This window comes from Capricornis sumatraensis, chromosome 2 (assembly GCF_032405125.1).
Source record: "Capricornis sumatraensis isolate serow.1 chromosome 2, serow.2, whole genome shotgun sequence".
NCBI classification, from domain to species: domain Eukaryota; kingdom Metazoa; phylum Chordata; class Mammalia; order Artiodactyla; family Bovidae; genus Capricornis; species Capricornis sumatraensis.
This window is the reverse complement of record NC_091070.1, coordinates 204343671-204365707: the sequence shown is the minus strand read 5'-3', so window position 1 is coordinate 204365707 and position 22037 is coordinate 204343671. Positions and strand designations below refer to the sequence as shown.

At 43.9% G+C, this 22037-nt stretch overlaps 1 protein-coding gene across 1 annotated transcript in view; it reads right to left on the bottom strand.

The window, feature by feature from the left end:
* Positions 1-2109: 2109 nt before the first annotated feature.
* Positions 2110-22037, bottom strand: part of ZMYND12 (zinc finger MYND-type containing 12) — a 34576-nt gene continuing 14648 nt past the window's right edge. The window contains exons 4-8 of the mRNA XM_068965851.1: positions 11353-11522; positions 8057-8179; positions 6064-6175; positions 4383-4532; positions 2110-2333 (exon numbers count right to left, since the gene is read on the bottom strand). Coding sequence (XP_068821952.1) covers positions 2212-2333; positions 4383-4532; positions 6064-6175; positions 8057-8179; positions 11353-11522 — 677 coding nt within the window. The 3' untranslated portion in view covers positions 2110-2211. The remainder of the gene's footprint in view (positions 2334-4382; positions 4533-6063; positions 6176-8056; positions 8180-11352; positions 11523-22037) is intronic.

Here is a 22037-nt window from a genome sequence, read left to right as displayed (position 1 = left end):
AAAAATATCCAAAATGTTAGCTATATCTCTCTATGAGGAGTTCTGAGTGGTTTCTATTTTTTCTTTATATATAACTGTCTGTCATAAGTATGAACACTCTGTAAATATGTATTTTTTAAAAGTTATGTTGAGGTAACATTTTTTTCTTTTTAAAATGTTTTTTAAATTGGAGGATAATTTCTTTACAACATTGTGTTGGATTCTACCATACAGCAACACGAATCAGCCATAGGTATGCATATGTCCCCTCCCTCTTAAACCTCCCTCGCATCTCCCATCCCCATTCCACCCATCAGATCATCCTGTGACATACAGCAAATTCCCACTGTCTATTTTACATATGGTAATGTATATGTTTCCATGTTACTCTCCCAATTTGTCCCACCCTCTCCTTCCACCGCTGTGTCCATAAGTCTGTTCTCTGTGTCTGCATCTCTACCGCTGCCCTACAAATAGGTTCATTGGTACCATTATTTTAGATTCCATAAATATGCATTAATATATGATATCTGTTTTTCTGACTTACTTCACTCTGTGTAACAAGCCCTAGGTTCTTTCGCCTCATTAGGATAGCCTCAAATGTGTTCTTTTCTTATGGCTGAGTAATATTCCATTGTATATATGTACCACAACTTCTTTATTCACTCATCTTAAAGTGGACATCTAGGTTGCTTCCATGTCCTAACTATTGTTAATAGTGCAGCAACAAACACTGGGTACATGCAACTCTTTCAGTCATGGTTTTCTCAGAGTGTATGACAAGTAAGTAGTGGGATTGTTGAGTCATATGGTAGTTCTATTCCTAATTTTTCAAGGAATCTCCATATTGTTCTCCACAGTGGCCATATTGGTCCTTCTTTTTTCTAATTTACTTTATTTTTGGCTGCCCTGAGTCCTCATTGCTGCACATGGGCTTTCCCTAATTGCAGCGAGTGGGGGCTACTCTCTAGCTGCAGTGCGCAGTCTTCTCCTTGCAGTGGCTTCTCTTGTTGCGGAACATAGTCTCTAAAGTGGACGGGCTCAGTAGCTGCAGCTCGAAAGCTCTAGAGTGCAGGCTCAGTAATTGTGACACATGGGCCCAGTTGCCCTGTAGAATCTTCCCAGACTAGAGATCAAACCACTGTCTGCTGCATTGCAAGGTGGATTCTTAACCACTGGGCCACCAGGTAAGTCCTTTGACAGGTCCTTGATTTGCATATCCTCTCCCCGATTTAGATCTATCCAGAAAGCCAAGAGCTAATGGGCAGGCTGCTTGGTGAGTCTGGAGCAAAAATATCTGTGCTAAATGACCAGAGTCCTCAATGGGACAAGTTGATACAGTCAGGGCCACACCTGGGCCATCTCAGAATGTAAGGATGAGACTGAGCTTGTGGGAGCAGGGGCTCACAGAGCTAGTATGTGAGGAAGCTAGGATTTGAACCGGGCATGTCTGCTCCAGTGCCTGCAGTCTGTCCCCGACATCACAGGAGACCTTCCAGAGTACTTCTCACATCCACTTCAAGTAACTCTCTGAGGAAAGAGACACCAGCTTGAAAGGGCAATTTAATCCATCTATACTGGAGCTCCTTGAAAGGCCCCAGGGCCTTTTCTGCCCAAGACCTGCAATTTATGTCTGCATTTTGCAATTTGCTTTCTACGTGTCACACATCCTCTTTGTTCCTCCATTCCTCCTTTACTGCCTGCTTTTCCATTAAGTGGATCTTTTCTAGTGTGCCACTTTAATTTCTTTGTTGATTTTAACTGTTTTTAGAGTAATTTTCTTACCGATTGCTCTAGGAATCATAATGGGCATTTTAATCACAATCTACCTCAAATTAATGCCAACTTAATTACAGCAGAATAGAGGAACTTTAATATAGCTTTAATCCCTACCCCTTTCTTTGGCAAAGAGCTATGAAGCATGAATCACTGGGAGACCTCTGAGAAATAGGATAAACTATTTGCAGTTTAATTACGGATACCTTGTTAGTGACCTAGCAGCACATTATTCAAAGTCGTACAAAGTCATAATAAACAAGAGTTTTACTGATCTCTGTGCCAAAAGCTCTACATTCCCCCAACATATGTTGTGTAACAATAAAAACACAGCTACGAGGGCAGTCCCAGGGGAACAGGGTAGGTACTTCAGCAATTCATAGCACCTCACTGCCCCTATGCAAGGCTGAAATACATGAGATGCTCAGTCGTCCCTGATGCGGAGCTCATGGGTCACTAAGTAATGGGTTGAGCTTCCTCAACTGAGATGAGATTTAGTAAGTCTTGAATGGTGTTTTGTTCCTGAACACTGAGCTCCTGTATTTTGGCTAGATGGAGGGCTCTCAAGGCATATTCCTCTGCCTGAAAGAGAATTGCAGAGACAAAAGGAAATTGTCACAGAAAAGCATTATATTGGAAGCCCCATCTCTCCTCAGCCCCAGAAACATGGGCAAGGATCCTTCAACTTCTCACACCACCCACTGAGCTCTTTGTGAAAACCTGTGAACACATGAAATGGGTCTTCATAGCTAGCCTCACGTGTGGGATGAGGGTGAGAGGTCAGGGAACAGGAAGACCTGGATGCTGAATTTCTGAGTTTATAGTGGACAAAGTCTCTTTTCTCCATTTCAGGGCCCTTTGAACCAACACTGAGAGGCATAGAGGTGAGAGGTGCCACCAGTAAATTGCCATCTGGGGAGTCTGGGTAGCCCAGAGTCTTGATTTGGACAGAAGTTTCACAGGACATCTTGACACAGACGCTGGCTCATCTTCCCTTCCTTGCTACCTCCCCTTCTTTCTTCCCTCTCTGCCTTTCTTCCCTCTTTCCCTCCTTTCTTTCAATAAACATTTATGGAATGGCTACTGTGTTTCAGAGACTGTGACTACAGGCAGAAATTCCTAACCTTGCAAAATTTACTATATAGTAGGAGAGAGAGGCAATAAACAAGACAAATAAGTAGAATACGATGGTATCTTAAATAGTGATTCATGCTAAGAGAAAAAACTAGAGGCAGGAGGACAGAAAGCATTAGCGATGGCGATGGCAATGCTGCTTCTGCTGCTAAGTCGCTTCAGTCGTGTCCGATGGGGGATTGTCATTTCAGACAGAGGACGGGGAAAGCCTGATTCAAGAGCAGATAGCTAATTCCAGACCTGAAGGAAGCAAGGCACCAATCTGAGTAGACAGAGGTGGCCCTTTCTTCTAAGAACCTCTTGTAGACCTAACATCCTTAAAATACCTTGGAGGAATGACTTCCTTGAGTAGAAAATGGGACCCTGAAATGAAGAGGTTTTGTCCACAGTAAACCTGGAAATGCAATGAAAATGGTTCTCTGTTCCCTGACCTTTCTCACCTCCATCCCATATAGGGTGGCTGTCCCTCCTTCATGCTCCCACAGTGCCCCAGGCTTTGTTATCACACTGTTTTGTGTTTGTATTTGTTATAACACACTGATCCAGAACTCCTCCAAGCCCTGGTATATAGCAGGTGCTTAGTAAAAGTTTGCAGACAAATGGAAAGAATGAAGGAAGGAAGGGAAGAAGGGAACAGGGGAAGGACACCTTAACTTTTCCATGTCACCTGCACAAAATTGCCTCCTCCAACCAACCCTCTCTCCTCTTGCCTGCTTTGTTTTTCTTTGTAGTGCTTTTCTCTCTGAAATTATATTACACATTTATGTGTTTACTTGTTTGTTGTGACTTCCCCTCCTCCAGAAGAGCATAAGTTCCATGGAAATAGGCAACTTGGCTAGTGGTCCACCACTGTACCCTCAGTCTCCAGAACCATCCTTTGCAAATGGCAGAAGTTCAATAAATTATTGAATGAGTGGATTAATCAGTCAATAAATCAAGAAACCTGAGATTTGCCACCTACTCTATAAGAAATTTGGCAAATAATGGACCCACTCTGTGCCTCGGTTCGTTACCTGTAAAGTGGGAATGATAAAAGACTTACTTTGAAGGTTGATATGAGAATTACATGGGACACTTCATGTAAAGTACTTAGGCTAGTGACTGGCATGTAATAGGCACTCAAAAATGATTACCTTTGGAATTGTTTCTGCCTGGATCCCTCCAGCAACAGGGAACTCACTATCACTGTGTAGTTAGAGTGACTGCTCCATTTCCCCAAGAACTCCCCAGAGCCCTTCCGTCCTGCAGGCCTCCCAGCACTGCCCAGCCTCCGTTTACCTGTGCGACCCTAGGGTGGTCCCCTTGAGGGAAGAAGACAATCCTGTTTTCATTGTGCAGTTGGACTTAACAAGGGGAAATGTCATGAGTGTCTGAACTTTTCTGGAGCAAGGGCTTACTCTGAGGACAAAAGCTAGTGCAGCTGGACAAAACAACCGAATCCAACCAGAGGAATTTCTCCCTCTGTTTTAGACTTGCTGCTTTTCTAGAGGAACTTGCCTTTGAAGAATTCATCATCAGGAAGTAAAGCATGAACAGAATTTTGAGAACAAAGATCGTTTTCTGAGGGGCTTTGCTAGATGTAGTTTCTCGAATGTTCAAGATTGAAGTCAGGATCTGAATAGCTTCTGCTTCCTGGGCTTCATCTGCAATGGAAAGAAAGGGAGAAAAGAGGAAACAGGCCCTGGGGCAGCTGTGTCTACCCTCAGGGATAAGCATTGAGCAGTTAGGGCACTCGGCCTTCAGGCAGTTCACCAGCTTTGTCCAACGTGCCATCATCAGAGTAAACTGAAAGGAAAAAAAAAAAAAAAGTTCATTCCTACAGGTCCCTGAGTTGCTTCGCTTGCTTGCTTTCAGAGTCCTAGATTTCTCAGGCCCCCAATACAGGGAATTTGTCCTGGTGTGATTCCTTGGGTTCAGTTCAGTTTCCACTGTACAGCAAGAGGAGGGAGACAGGCTTCTGGCAACCACAGAATCTTAATTCTTCTTCCCCAAATCCAAAGATGTTTAAGCAACAACCTTTCCGCTTTCCCCATGTGAGGCTAAGCTAAGAGAAAAAGACAGAAAAGACATACACTATAATGTTAAAGTTGACACTCTGGATAGCTATGATTTTCAAGTGTTATGCTTTAACATGAACCACTTTTATAATGAGGGAAAAGTCAATAAAGTTATGAATTTTTCAAAGCTTAGCTCAAAACTTCTCCTTCAAGAAGTCTTCCTTTTTCAAAACCATCCAACTGTCCTCATTTCTTCATTCCGGGACTCACCTTGTAATGTAATTTGTACTTGTTGAAGTTATCTTTTCTTTCACATAGTTTCTGTCTCACTCACTACACTGTTTTTCTCTTTTGAGCAGAAACAAGATCCTGCATCGATTTTTATGATCTCAGAAGGAATGGTGCTGTGCTAAGTCCTCAGCTCTTTGCTGAGCTGAGGATACAGAGATGACTCAGAATCCACCATGCCACTGAGAAGCTCACGGTCCAGTAAAGGAAGAGGATGAGGCTCCAGAACAAATGAGCAATTGGACTTCTGTGTGGACACTCATGTGTCCTGGGAGGATAACATATAAAAAATGGATGCTGTGCAAAAATCTCAGGGGGTTCTAGCAGGGTTTTTTTCCTTCCAAATATGTCCCTCATTAACCCCGCTGGAAAGACTGTGTGTGATGCTGTGTGTGCTATGTTAAGTCACTTCAGTTGTATCTGACTCTGTGCGACCCTGTGGACTATAGACCACCAGGCTCCTCTGTCCATGGGATTCTCCAGGCGAGAATACTGGAGTGGGTTGCCATGCCTTCCTCCAGGGGATCTTCCTGACTCAAAAATCAAACCCACGTCCCCTGAACTGGCAGACAGGTCCTTTACCATTAGTGCCACCTGGGAAGCCCATGGGTAATGCTGCTGCTGCTGCTGCTAAGTCCCTTCAGTTGTGTCCAACTCTGTGTGACCCCATAGACGGCAGCCCACCGGGTAATGCTAGGCACCTGAATTTTTCACAACACTGGCCAAATCTCTTTGATTCCTCTGTCTCAGTTTGCCCATCTGCAAAATAGGGAAGATGGCACGGATGCGCCCCATGACAGGGACAGCTGCTCTCCCTCTGAGAGGCAAAGTCTATGGATCAGAAGAAATGAAGTCACTGCTCTGTGTCCCAGGAAGAATTGCCACTTACCCAAGCCAGTGTCAGTCTCAAATCGTTTGCCCAGTAGATCCATTTGTTGGATGCGAGCCTGTGAGAGGACTTGATAGCGATCATTCAAATATTTGTTCCAGATCTCAGAGACCTGTTGGGAAAGGAGATGGTAATCAGACAAGCAGGCTGGACTTTAGCCATTGGACCAGCCATTTGAGAGGGCAGAACCTCTGGCCAGGCTTTCTGACCATCTACAGACTCCCCATTTCATTGTGCCTGGAGGCAGGAGGAGCCCTAGGAGCCGGAGGTGCTTGCCCAAGGTAAGTTTGACAAATGCTGGGCTACAAAGGGCATGTGGAAGGTTGATCTGGGGACGGCCCTGGTGGGGGTCTAATTATAACAGCTGCCATGTGTGTATGAATACCAAGAGGAGAAAGAGGATGGGATGAATTGGGAGATTAGGATTGACATGTATACACTACTATGGTGGTTCGCCTGAGCATGCACTCACACATGTTTAAAATAGGTAACTAATGAGAACCTACTGTATAGCAGAAGGAATTCTACTCAATGCACTGTGGTGACCTAAATGGGCAGGAAATCCAAAAAAGGGGATCTATGTATACATATAGCTGATTCACTTTGCTGTACAGCAGAAATGAACATAATATTGTAAGCCAACTATACTCCAATAAAAATTAATTTACAAAATCAGGTTTAAATATATATATTTTTAAAAATGACTGCCATATGTTGAGCACATACAACTTCCTTTACATCCTCCCAACACCCCAACTGAAGTCTTGTTCTTATTACTCCCAATTCATAGATAATTAAACTGAGGCTCAGAAAAGTTAAGATCACACTTGACCCTTGGTAAGAGCTGCTTTGTGCAACAGCCAAGGTTTAAATTCAAGTCTGCCTGATTCCAGAGCTCATTTTTTTTTCCAGCTACATCACAATGCCTCCTCCTCAGAATTGAGTCTAAAATATGAATATAGTCACTGCTTGAGAGCCTCAGAGAAGGCGATGGCACCCCACTCCAGTACTCTTGCCTGGAAAATCCCATAGACGGAGGAGCCTGGTGGGCTGCAGTCCATGGGGTCACGAAGAGTCGGACATGACTGAGCGACTTCACTTTCACTTTTCACTTTCATGCATTGGAGAAGGAAATGGCAACCCACTCCAGTGTTCTTGCCTGGAGAATCCCAGGGACGGGGGAGCCTGGTGGACTGCTGTCTATGGGGTCGCACAGAGTCAGACACGACTGAAGCGACTTAGCAGCAGCAGCATGAGAGCCTATACCATATGCAAAAATGGTTATTTGCTAAGTAAGGTGTATACGAACATAACCAACATTTTAATATATTGGAAGCAGTTTAAAATCTTTCACAGGTAAAGTTGGACATTTTAAAGTATTTTCATGTTCTTTGATCCCTTCACAGGACCTTTCCACAATCAATTTTGCTTAAAAACCTAATCTCCTCCTCTATACCACTCTTTAACATGACCACCTTAGCTTGCTGCTAGGGATACGACAGAGTATGTGTGTGTGTGTGTTAGTTGCTAGCCGTGTCTGACTCTTTGCGACCCCATGGACTGTAGCCTGCCAGGCTTCTCTGTCCACGGGATTCTCCAGGAAGTCTGGAGTGGATTGCCATTCCCTTCTCCGGACGATCTTCCTGACCCAGGGATCAAGCCCTGGTCTCCTGCATTGCAGGCAGATTCTTTACCATTTGAGCTACAGGGAAGTCCTATGACAGAGTATATGGCAGTCTGTCTGGAGGGGTTTGGTTCTTATTGACCCATAATTTGTTATTTGGTCACTGCTCTATGGATGCTAAGGACTAAACTCTTCTGGTAGAGGAGAAACAGAAAGAAAGAGAATGGAATATATCATGTATTAAGCTATGTGACCTTGGGCTAGTCACTTCATTCTGTCTGTGTCACGAATTTCTCATGAATGGTCTGACACCAGGTTCAAGATATAAGGACTAAGTATCAAGGCTCAGCTCCCGTATTCCCAACTCACCTTGGTGTACAATGTGTCTGCCAGGTCCAACTTTTTAAGGCCATTGAAGATATTAGCCAGGTGGAAGTAGCCGCCTGAGGCCCTGATGTGCTCCGTTCCAAATGCACAACTGGCAAAATAAATCTACAGCAGAAGGAGGAAAGAGAGTGCTTGAGTTTTCTTTGTAAATCATATGTCTGATAAAGGACGTGCATCCAGAGTCTACTAAGAATTTTTACAACGCCTCATTTAAAAATGGGCAAAGGATCTGAACAGACATGTCACCAAAAAGATACACCAATGACTAATAAGTACGTGAAATAATGCTCAGTATGATTAGTCACTGAGGAAATGCAAAACAAAACCCACAATGAGCTACATCTTTACACACACAATAACGGCTCTAATTAAAAAGACAGAAAATAACATATATTGGCAAAAATATTGCAAAAATGGAATCCTCTTGTCCATTGCTGGTGGGAACATAAAATGATGTGGCCTCTGTGGAAAACAGTTTGCCAGTCCTCAAAAAATTAAACATAGTTTAATCACATGACCCAGCAATTCTATTCTTAGGCATATATCCAAGAGAAATAAAAACATTCTCTGACAGCTCAGTTGGTAAGGAATCCTCCTGCAATGCAGGAGACCCCAGTTTGATTCCTGGGTCGAGAGATCCCCTGGAGAAGGGATAGGCTACCCACTCCAGTATTCTTGGGCTTCCCTTGTGGCTCAGCTGGTAAAGAATCCACCTGCAATGTGGGAGACCTGGGCTTGACCCCTGGGTTGGGAAGATCCCCTGGAGAAGGGAAAGGCTACCCACTCCAGTATTTTGGCCTGGAGAATTCCAGGGACTGAAACCCCAGTCCATGGGGTTGCAAAGAGTCAGACATGACTGAGCGACTTTCACTTCCACTTTCTTCACACAAAGACTTATATACAAATGCTCATAAACAGTATTATTTACAGGCAAAAGATGGAAACAACCCCAGTGTCCATCAACTGGTGAAGGGTAATTGTGGTAGATCTACATGATAAGTCAACTATAAGATAAATGAAGTATTGATATATACACAACAACATGGGTGAAACTCAAAATAATTATGCTAAGTGAAAGAAATTAGATGCAAAAGATCACATATCATTGTTTATATTAAATGTGTATATTAAAAGGTAGATCTAGAGGGACAGGAAGGGGCATGAGAAACGGTTGCAAATGGATATGAGGGCTTTCTTTAGGGTAAACATTGGATTATGTTGATGGTTACACAACTCTCTAAGTTTACTAAGAAATCATTGAATTGTACACTTATTGTACATACCACTGAATTTTATGGTATGTATCAATAATTTGGGTGTTTCTTCTTAAACTTAGGCTGAGGAATCTGAGCTTGATCTAATGTTAACTGTGTGGTCCAGCTCAAGACAGAATGCGCTTCTGCTTCTTTTGTTGGAGGTTGTAGCGTATAGAGAGGAAACACAAATGAAGAAGTGCATGAGTCTAGCTCTTGGGTGGAAGTAGATGGTACCCTTACAAGTATTTCCTGAGGACGGTTTAATAAAAGGTTTACCTCCAGAGACGTGGAAGGGGTAAGGAACCAATGAGTTAGTGAAGCACTAGGGACTGTGCTGTTGAGACTGTTACAGTAAGAGACTATACAGTCCAAACTCCTGAGAAAACCAGGGGAGAAAGCAGGGTTACCAGGGCCAGAAAGAGAGCTGCAGGTGAAGGCTGCCTGACGGGAGCTGTGGCTACCAGGAGCACTTCCCTTGCTGGAAGTGTGCTTGTGCAGAAAGGCAGCATAGAGTAAATACCTCACCCCCTGTCTCCTCCAAACCTCCTCTGCCATGCCTCTCACTCCCCAGACGCAACTGAGGCCAGAGAGCAGTGAAGTCCAGGTTCTACAGTCCATAAAGGTCAGCCTTCCAGAGCAGAGCAAAGAATGGATCTGGGGTAAGCGGATATGGAGAATCACCGACACAACAAGGTTTCCAGCAGATTTAGGGACATTGTGCAGTGGCAGGCAACCAGAGGGAAGGCTGCCCAATGGAGAGGTTCAAGAAGACTCAGCCTTCACTGAGACTGCAGTCTGACCCCAACCTCATCCAGATTTCAGGCTCAGGAACTCGTCTCTCTGGTAATACTATCCAATGTGCTGGGCTGTGCTGTGCTAAGTTGCTTCAGTCATGTCCAGCTCTTTGTGACCCTATGGACTGTAGTCCACCACGCTCCTCTGTCTACGGGATTCTCCAGGCAAGAACACTAGACTGGCTTGCCATGCCCTCCTCCAGGGGAGCTTCCTGACCCAGGAATTGAATTTGTGTCTCTTATGTCTCCTGCATTGGCAGGTGGGATCTTTACCACTAGTGCCACCTGGGAAGTCCCAATATGGTCCAATATTGGAATCCTAATAGAAACCTTTGGAAGAACAGCTCAATCATCACCCTCATCATCCTGTCTAAACTGTATAGAGTTCTATAGTTTACAAATCACTTTCACACAACTCCAGGTCATTTAAATGTAATAGCCACACTCTGAAGAAAAGATGTTGATGTTACTTATAAAAATAATAGCCAAAGTACTGCACATGCTCTGCTGTCTTACTCATCGCTGCAATTTCTTTGCGTTTGGACCCAATTGAGGCAGAAACTAGTTTATGGTTTCTGTCTTACAGGTGATGAATGACATGAAATAATTTATGCAAGTCTATGTGCCTGGTGCAGAGAAGGCAATGGCACCCCACTCCAGTACTCTTGCCTGGAAAATCCCATGGACGGAGGAGCCTGGTAGGCTGTAGTCCATGGGGTCGCTAAGAGTCAGGCACAACTGAGTGACTTCACTTTCACTTTTCGCTTTCATGCATTGGAGAAGGAAATGGCACCCCACTCCAGTGCTCTTGCCTGGAGAACCCCAGGGACGGGGGAGCCTGGTGGGCTGCCGTCTATGGGGTCGCACAGAGTCAGACATGACTGAAGCGACTTAGCAGCAGCAGCAGCATGTGCCTGGTGAAAAGACACCACTAGAACGAGAAGGAAAGCCCATGACGCATCTTAATCAGGATGCTCTTCTGCCTCCCTTTATCACCCTCAGAGCAACTGAGGCTTGGGAAGTGACGTGATGTGGACAAGGACGTACAGACAAAAAGCGGAAAGTCCTGAACTCAGGTTGTTAGAATTGTGTCCTTGCTAATAGTCCACCAAACAGTTGTAAACAGAAAGTTTCAGAGAAACGCTCAGTAAAAAGAAAACAGCAATAAACAGCAACCAAACAGAGGTGTTCTCAGATACACTCAGGCGTCGTAATTTAGCTTGTTTACGTCATTGGCCAGATGATAGCGGGCTTCCTCGTAGTTTTCCTTAGCCATGTAGAGAAGTCCCAGGTTCCGATGCAGTAAGGAGTGGATGGCATAACTACATTCGGTTGATTTGAGGACTGTCCACTGAGCTTGGGATAGATATTCCTCAGCCTGGACGACCCGGCCCAGACCTGCCCAAAAGAGATAAAGATTGTAACTCATATCCTGGCCAGAGAACATATGTTGAGAGACGAGTCATCACCCATTCACTCATTTACTCATTGACTTAAAATACTGATTGACACACGGAAACCTGTACGTGAATGGTTTTAGCAGCCTATTCATAATAGCCAAAATACAGAATTTAAATATCCACCAACTGGTGCATAAATATACAAAATACGGTCTTTCCATATTCGTGAGTGGCATATCATTCAGGCACAAAAGGAATGAAGTGCTGATACATGCTACAACACAGATGAACCTGGAAAACACTGTACTGAGTGAAAGAAGTCAGAGGCAAAAGGCCACATATTGTACGATTTCATTAATGTGAAATTTATAGAATAGGTGAATCCATAGAGACAGAAAGTGGGTTAGTAACTGGCCAGGGACTGCACTCCAAAATTCAGCCACCAGATGTAAAGAGCCGCCTCATTGGAAAAGACCCTGATGCTCGGAAAGATTGAAGGCAGGAGGAGAAGGGGACAACAGAGGATGAGATGATTGGATGGCATCACCCACTCAGTGGACGTCAGTGTGAGAAAACTCCAGGAGATAGTGAAGGACAGGGAAGCCTGACATGCTGCAGTTCATGGGGTCGCAAAGGGTAGGACATGACTGAGCAACTGAACAGCAAAAACAGAGACTGTAGGCATGGGGACTGCCGATGGTATTGGGTTTCATTTTGGGGTAACAAAAATGTTCCCGAATTAGATGTGATAATGGTTGCATAATCTTGTGAATATACTAAAGCTACAGAGTGGTACTTTAGAAGGGTGAATTTACATGGACTATATCTCAGTTTTAAAATATATGTATATTCATATTCAATACCTTCCATGTGCCTTGTGTGAAGTGATAGGAATTCAAAGATGAAATTTTACAGGGAATGAATGAGTGACATGGAAATAAGAATATTCATTGTTGTTGTTGTTCAGTCGCTCAGTCATGTCCAACTCTTTGTGACCCCGTGGACTGCAGCATGCAAGGCTTCCCTGTCCTTTACCATCTCGCAGAGTTTGCTCAAACTCATGTCCATTCAGTCAGTGATGCCATCCAACCATCTTCTCCTCTGTCATCCCCTTCTCCTCCTGCCTTCAATCTTTCCAAGCATCAGGGTCTTTTCTAATGAGTCAGCTCTTCACATCAGGTGGCCAAAGTTTTGGAGCTTCAACTTCAGCATCAGTCCTTCTAATGAATATTCAGGACTGATTTCCTTTAGGATTGACTGGTTTGATCTCCTTGCAGTCCAAGGGACTCTCGAGAGTCTTCTCCAACACCACACACAGTTCAAAAGCAAAAATTCTTCAATGCTCAGCCTTCTTTATGGTCCAACTCTCACATTCATACATGACTACTGGAAAAACCATAGCTTTGATCAAGCAGACCTTTTGTTGGCAAAGCAATGCCTCTGCTTTTTAATATGCTGTCTAGGTTGGTCATAGCTTTTCTTCCAAGGAGCAAGCATCTTCTAATTTCATGGCTGCAGTCACCATCTGCAGTGATTTTGGGCCCCAGGAAAATAAAGTCTGCCACTGTTTTCATTGTTTCCCTATGTATTTGCCATGAAGTGATGGGACCAGATGTGTTTTGAATGTTGAGTTTTAAGGCAGCTTTTTCACTCTCCTCTTTTACCGTTATCAAGAGGCACTTTAGTTCTTCGCTTTCATAAGGGTGGTGTCATCTGCATATATGAGGTTATTTCTCCCGGCAATCTTGACTCCAGCTTGTGTTTCATCTTGCCCAGCATTTCACATGATGTACTCTGCATATAAGTTAAACAAGCAGGGTGCCATAATATAGCCTTGACATACTATTTTCCCAATTTGGAATCAGTCCATTTTTCCGTGATCAGTTCTAACTGTTGCTTCTTGACCTGCATACAAGTTTCTTAGGAGCCAGGTGAGGTGGTCTGGTATTCCCATCTTTCGCACAGTTCGTTCTGATCCACACAGTCAAATGCTTTAGCATAAGGAAGCAGAACTAGATGTTTTTCTGGAATTATCTTGCTTCTTCTATGATCCAATGGATGTTGGCAGTTTGATTTCTGGTTCCTCTGCCTTTTCTAAATCCAGCTTGAACATCTGGAAGTTCTTGTTCACGTACTGTCGAAGCCTAGCTTGGAGAATTTTGAGCATTACTCTGCTAGTTGTGAGAAGAGTGCAATTTTGTGGCAGTGTAAACATTCTTTGGCACTGCTTTTCTTTGGGGTTAGAATGAAAACTGACCTTTTCCAGTCCTGCGGCCGCTGCTGAGTTTTCCAAATTTGCTGACATAATGAGTGCAGCACTTTCACAGCATCATCTTTTAGGATTTGATACAGCTCAGCTGGAATTCCATCACCACTACTAGCTTTGCTCATAGTGTAAATAAGTACACTAGTATATCTGTAACATATACTAGTATCTTCATAATATATGTAGTATATTCCTAACATAGTGTGAATGCAATCACAGTAACATTATAAGGTTTTCAGGCAGAACAAAGTTGTTGTTTAGTAACTAACTTGTGTCTGACTCTTTTTCGACCCCATGGACTATAGCCCACCAGTCTCCTAGGTCCATGAAATTTCCCAGGCAAGAATACCGTAGTGGGTTGCCATTTCCTTCTCCAGAGGATCTTCCCAACCCAGGGATCAAACCTGCATCTCTTGCATCTCCTACGCTGGCAGATGGATTCTTTACCTCTGAGCCACCAGGGAAGTGTTTCATTCTATGGATGGGGTAGAGGGGGACAATGGAGTGGGGAGAGGCATGGCCAGTGCTTTGGACTGAACGTTTGTGTCTCCTCAAAATTCATATATTGGAGCCCTAATCCCCAGTGAGATGGTAATTGGAAGTTGAGCCTCTGGGAGTTAATTCAATTACGAGGGTAGAGCCCTCATAAATGGGATTAGTGCCCTTACAAGAAGAGACACGAGAGAGATGATCTCGCTTTTGGCCTTGTGAGGATACACAAGAGAAGGCAGCTGTCAACAAGTTAGGAACTGGATTCTTACCAGATGCCAGCTCTGTTGGCACCTTGATCTTAAACTTGTAGCCTCCAGAACTATGAGAAATAAATGTTTGTTTAAACCACCCAGTCTATGGTATTTTTTATACCAACCAAGCTAAGATAGAAAAGCCTAAGCTAGGCTTGGAAGATGAATATGTTTTCCAGATAGTTAAAGAGAAGAGGGCATCCCAGGCAGAATGAACACATATGCAAAGCCTAGAGATATGAAGTAGTATGCTGTGTTTAGAGAATTATACGTTGGTCTGTGAAGCCAGAGCACAAAGTGTAAGGGATCGAGTGGCAGGAAATGAGAGGAAAGAGGTAGGCAGGGCACAGATCATGGAGGGCTTAGTAAGTCATGCCAAGAAGCTTGCTGCATGTGGATAAAAATTAGAGGATTTTCAGAAAGGGAGAGAGAACTGGATTTAGATGTAGAAGAATCCTCTGGAACTATGTGGAGGAGAGACCAGAGGGGAAGAGGAAGAGTAAACACTCATCCAAAGGCTTTTGAAATAGTTCCAGCAAGTACTTGAAGCCAGAACTAAGGCAGTGAACACGGATGGAGCAAATAAAACAGACATTTAGGAGCTAGAATGATTTTGGTGGTTAACCATGTCACATGGTGAAGTGAAAGTCACCTTTATTTCTGATAGTCAGATATGCTCGACACTTAAACCTTTTTGTTTAGCTGTAAAGATATGTAACAGTTTCCTGCCTACCTGCTGGCCTCCTAGGGAGACTGTGAGAACTGAGCAGAAAACTACTCTGACAGCATCTGCAGAGCAGGAGGCACAACCTCACACGGAATGAAGTATTCCACGTGCTGAAAGCTGCAGGAGAAACGGTATCAGTAAAGGGTCGGAAGATGAGGACCCAGGCCCCTCCAAAGTCAACCTTCTGTTCTTGGCACTTCCACCCAGGCATACTTCATATGTAAGCACTGCTTTATTCTAGTTGTAATCATATGGCACTGAATTACTGGAGGAGAGGTGAGGAAGAAGCAGTCAACAAGAAGCAGCAAGTAATTTTGCCTGAGTGATGCTCACGCTAAAATAGGAAAACATTAGAATCGAGAAGCCTTGGCCCAGGATCCTGGCTCATGTTAATTAAATAGGCAAGTCACATTTTCCAACTGGATTTTGTCTAGAAATTAAGAGCTTTAGACTGAGGCCTTCTCAAATTCAAAGAAGCAAATGACTGTTAGCTAAGAGTTTGTGTACCTATGTACTCAGTCATTAAGACATGTCTGACTCTTTGGAACCCCATGGACTATACCTCGCCAGGCTCCTCTGTCTATGGGACTTTCCAGGCAAGAATACTGGAGTGGCTTGCCATTTCCTCCTCCAGGGGGTCTTCTCAGCCCAGGGATCGAACCTGCGTCTCCTGCAGTGGCAGGCAGATTCTTCACTGAGCCACCTGGGAAATCTAGCTAAGATGTTTAAGCTCAGGAAAAGATTGGTAGACTGTATTGATATCTATTGAAAATTAAAATTTTTCATGTCCAGTTCTCATTTACGGAGATATTGCTGGAAAAGGAAGGTGCCTAGGACAAGCTGAACCACATCTAAACAAGGATCAGTACCAAAGGAAAAAGGGTATGTGCGAGAAAAAAAAGGACATGCCTGAAAATTCAGAGACCAGGATATAATGAGGTGAGCAGATCAAGCTGTGACAAGCAGGTCGGAATTAAGACTGTGACCCATGAGCGGGTGAGCTCAGGTATGCCCTCCTCCATACAGCGCTTACCTAGAGGGGTGCAGGGAGAGAGTGGAGCTAACAGAAACATCAGGAAGGGAGACGTTCAGTTCAGTTCAGTTCAGTTCAGTTCAGTCGCTCAGTCATGTCTGACTCTTTGCGACCCCATGAATCGCAGCACGCCAGGCCTCCCTGTCCATCGCCATCTCCCGGAGTTCACTCAGACTCATGTCCATCGAGTCCGTGATGCCATCCAGCCATCTCATCCTCTGTCATCCCCTTCTCCTCCTGCCCCCAATTCCTCCCAGCATCAGAGTCTTTTCCAATGAGTCAACTCTTCGCATGAGGTGGCCAAAGTACTGGAGCTTCAGCTTCAGCATCATTCCTTCCAAAGAAATCCCAGGGCTGATCTCCTTCAGAATGGACCGGTTGGATCTCCTTGCAGTCCAAGGGACTCTCAGGAGTCTTCTCCAACACCACACTTCAAAAGCATCAATTCTTCGGTGCTCAGCCTTCTTCACAGTCCAACTCTCACATCCATACATGACCACAGGAAAAACCATAGCCTTGACTAGACGGACCTTAGTTGGCAAAGGAATGTCTCTGCTTTTGAATATACTATCTAGGTTGGTCATAACTTTCCTTCCAAGGAGTAAGCATCTTTTAATTTCATGGCTGGAGTCACCATCTGCAGTGATTTTGGAACCCCCCAAAATAACGTCTGACACTGTTTCTACTGTTTCCCCATCTATGTCCCATGGAGTGATGGGACCAGATGCCATGATCTTCGTTTTCTGAATGTTGAGCTTTAAGCCAACTTTTTCACTCTCCTCTTTCACTTTCATCAAGAGGCTTTTTAGCTCCTCTTCACTTTCTGCCATAAGGGTGGTGTCATCTGCATATCTGAGGTTATTGATATTTCTCCCAGCAATCTTGATTCCAGCTTGTGCTTCTTCCAGCCCACCATTTCTCATGATGTACTCTGCATATAAGTTAAATAAGCAGGGCGACAATATACAGCCTTGATGTACTCCTTTTCCTATTTGGAACCAGTCTGTTGTTCCATGTCCAGTTCTAACTGTTGCTTCCTGGCCTGCATACAGATTTCTCAAGAGGCAGGTTAGGTGGTCTGGTATTCCCATCTCTATCCTACAGGACAATTTGCAGAGTATACGCAGTAGAGAGAAAGGATGGCCAGTTAAGGAACAGTGGTACTTGTTTCAAGGGGGAGACAGCAGGCTTACATTGGGTTGTGGCAGATCCGAGAGATATTATAGTGGAAGATTTTGCAGGACTTGGTGCTGAAAGTAAAGAAGCCCAGAATAAAAGTCACGGATGATTCAAAGGTGTGGTTGGGAAACACCCAGGGGAAGAAAAAGGAATCAGCGTTTAATGAGGGCCTGCCTCATGCTATGCCTTCCACTAGCCTTCCACCAGGAGAGGCCACCTGCCTCTGTGATAACATCTGCAAACAACCCTGCAAAAGAAATATCAGAGGAGGAAACTGCATGCCTTCAGTTAATCTAAGTTCATCAGATCTGTCCAGTGTCTACCAGTCTGCCAGATGCTCATTGCATGCTGCAGTCCTAACCTTAAGGAGTTTACAGTCCAGTGAAATCATTACACAATAAAGAAAGAAAAAGTGAAGTGCTAGGAAGGAAATTAACAGCTGCTGATGCTAAGTCGCTTCAGTCATGTACAGTTATCAAAAAGAGCAGGGAGAAACCTACTTTGGATGATTACGGGAGACATCTCTGAGAAGGTGGTGTTTAAGCAGATGCCTGAAGTTTGAACGGAATCAGCCATGTAAGAGGGAGAAACAAGCATTCCAGGCAATGTGTAAGAGAGCCCTAAGGTAAGAAAAAGCTTAATGACTGGGATCCCACAACTAGTGAGGAGGTGAAATTTAAACGTAGGTTCTCCCAGTTCCAAAGTGCTGACTAGAGTGAGGGAAGATGAATGAAGTGGCTCCTCTTTGAAGTGTTACTGAAAATGTCATTTTCCAGTGGGTTAAAATTCCAAAGTTTTCCTTAAAAAAAGAAAAGATGAATGCCCATAATTTTTCCACACCAGTCTGGAGGAATCTCTAAGATGGGAGAGGAATGTGTCGGGGGCGGGGGGACATGATTTATTTAGACTTTCAAAAAGGTTGGCAAGGTTATAAATCAGTAATGGTGGGAGTTATAATGAAACTTTCCATCTAGATAGCACTTTCCTGCTTGCAAAGCACTTTCATGTTCATTACACACAAATTCATTTAATCCTCAGAACAGTCCTGTGAAGAGGACTCAGGTGCAACAAATGCTTACATAGTTCCCAATTAGGTGTCAGGTCCGGTGAGAGGGTTTTTGAGTGCCTTCTCTACACTAAGTACTGTTCTGGATGTAAAGACACTATGATGGGTAAGAACATACACAGCCCCAGTTCTCCCTGAACTTATGGTCTATTGCAGGAGAGGGACTTGAATTAAATAAGCTCATCAACAGTGTTGTTCTTGTTTAATTGCTAAGTTGTGTCAGACTCTTTTGCAACCCCATACACTGTAGCTTGCCAGGTTTCTCTGTCCATGGAACTTCTCAGGCAAGAAAAATGGAATGGGCCGCCATTTCCTTCTCCAGGGGATCTTTCCAACCCAGGGATCCACCTCGCATCTCCTGCATTGGCAGGCAGATTCTTTACCACTGAGCCACCACGGAAACCCCATCAACAAATGCATAATTATTATCAAGGTAAGTGCCCAGAAAAAAGAAAGATGTTTCTAACTGCATACACAGAAAAAGAGAATCAACTCGGTCTAGGAGCTTGGGAAAGGGTTCTAGATGGGAGTGGTGACTCAAGCTGAGCCTGAAGGATGAATAAGAGTTAGTCAGGTGAGGGGGAGAGGAGGAGAAGTGGGGAGAGTAGCTAGAGAAGAACCTTCCAGAACAAGGAGGCATTGCAGTGCCAACGAGAGAAGGCCAATACAACTGAAAGGGAGAGAGAAGATGAGAGGTGAGGTAAGAGAATTCAGAAAGGCTGGACCAAGCATGGGCTCATAGGTTGCTTTAGGAACTTGGTCTTTATTTATTGGAGTGAGTTGGTCACATTTTGTTTAGAGACCAGATTAAAGGGAGGCCAGGGAAGATTGCAGAAGCCAGTTGGCAGGGAGTAATTCAGGTGAGAGATGATAGGATTTAGGCTAGGGTGACTTTTCCAATATTCCATAGCTAGTCAGTGTCAGAGATAAACAGTCTAGGCTTATTTCCTTGTCCAGTGGTCTTCCACTATTTATGGAGGAGGGACAGGCCAGAATGGAGAGTCGGACCAAAGCAGGGTAAAAAGGGTATTCTTGAAGCTAAGTGGCCTGGGATGAAGAGTCAGAGTGCAAACCAGTGAGGAGGGGCTCCATGCAGAAGAGGCATCCCAGAATAAGAAGTCAGAGCCCACAAGAGGAGAGGAGGGCATCTGCCAGGGGAAAGAATAGGATTAGAGATGGGAGGTCAACTCATACAGCGTAACAGATTAAATATATAGATACATCAGGGAAAATGGAAGCCAACATTCTCACCGTCAGAGAAGGGAACTACAAATATAAAACGGGAGAAAATGAGATTGAATCCTGTGGATTTAAATGTAGTCCTAGGGACCCAAGATCATATATAGATACAGATGTAGAGAGAGAGATAAAGAGATTTAGAAATAATGCGTATAGACATATACACATTCAGTTCAGTTCAGTCGCTCAGTCGTGTCCAACTTTGCAACCGCATGAACCACAGCACACCAGGCCTCCCTGTCTATCACCAGCTCCCAGAGTTTACCCAAACTCATGTGCATCAGGTCAGTGATGCCATCCAGCCATCTCATCTTCTGTCGTCCCCTTCTCCTCCTGCCCCCAATCCCTCCCAGCATCAGCGTCTTTTCCAATGAGTGAACTCTTCACATGAGGTGGCCAAAGTATTGGAGTTTCAGCTTCAGCATCAGTCCTTCCAGTGAACAACCAGGACTGATCTCCTGTAGGATGGACTGATTGGATCTCCTTGCCGTCCAAGGGACTCACAAGAGTCTTCTCCAACACCACAGGTCAAAAGCATCAATTCATATACACGTTATCATACATATATTTCCTAGTTCTGTCCACTGAGAAGCCTGGGAATAGCCATACCTCACTAGGAATGAGTATGTCTAGTGCACAATTCACGGCTTCTAAATTCCATTTTCCACTAAAAGAAATCAGGGCTCCTTGCAGATAGGTTCCAGAAAGTAGGAAAATTGATCAAAGAACAATGTGGAGGAATTCCCTGGCAGTTCAGTGGTTCGGTGCTAATGGGGGACTTCTCTGATGGCTCAGATAGTAAAGAATCTGCCTGTAATGCAGGAGACCCTGATTCAATTCCTGGGTCAGGAAGATCCCCTGGAGAAAGGCATGGCAACCCACTCCAATACTCTTGCCTGAAAAACCCTGTGGATAAAAGAGCCGGGTGAGCTACAGTCCATGGGTTGCAAAGAATCGGACACTGCTGAGCAACTAACACTTTCATTTTCACTTTCCAGAGCTAATGGATTCCATGCTTTCTCTGCTGAGGGCACAGGTTCTATCTCTGGTCAGGGAACTAAGGTCCTGCAAGCCTCCCAGCCACACACGAGCACACATACACAACTTCCCAAAAAACAAACAAGAAAGAAAGAAAGAGAACAATGAGGATGTGTCAAGGAAACACAGAAGCCAGTGTGATGGGCTGCCACTTGCCAAATCAAGGACAGTTTGAACATCAAATTAAAGATACTAATGGATTGTAACCCATTAAATAAAATAGGAAAACAAAGGTCTATGGTGATATAAATAAATATATTCACTGAAAGTTTGTTGAGGAATGGGATATTTATATAGTTTCAAATACCTCTCTATAACTTACCGATTGCAAAGAGAGGAAAGAGTAACTTTACAGAGAAGAAGCCTGACAGATACCACCTTAATAAAGTAACTTGAACATCATCAATAATGGAACAAACTAAAAACATGTGCCAACTTCTAGGATGGGATGAGAATACAGCCTCACTTCTGTGATATTCCTGCCAAAGACACATCACCTGAGTCCAGTCATGAAGAAACATCAGAAAAACTCAAATTGAAGGACATTTTATAAAATAATTGGCCTTTAATCTTTAAAAGTGTCAACATGGTAAACATCAAAGAAAGCTTGAGAATAGTTTCTCAAGCTTTCTGGAATAGTTTCCAGAATGAAAGAGACTAAAGAGCCAAAGCGACAAAATGAGACTGTGATTCTGGGCTCTGTCCTTTGGCTATAAAAATGTGATTGAGACAATTGGAAAAAGCTGAATGGGGTCTGCTTAATAGACAATCGTCGATAATGACTGTACTGTGGTTACGAAGGAGACATCTTTGTAGGAAATGCACAGTGAAGTAGTCAAGGCATAGGGTGTCAGGTAAGCTGCTTAGGGGGAAAGTCTTTTATAGTATTTCCAACAGTTTTACTTTTTTAAAAGCTTTTTTTTTTTTAATAATGGCTGCTGAGATATACAAAGCAGTAGTACAGTATTGAAGGCAAAAGGAGAAGAGGGCAGCAGAGGATGAGATGGTTAGATAGCATCACCAACTCAGTGGACATGAACCTGAGCAAACTCGAGGAGATGGTGGAGGACAGACGAGCCTGGCATGCCACAGTCCATGAGGTCACAAAGAGTCGGAAACGAGGCTTAGCAACTGAACAACAAAACAGTGCCTAAAATGCTGTAGACGCTCAAAAATGTTCATTCCCCTCGAAAATGCTAATTCTCCCCTTGTAGTAACCACC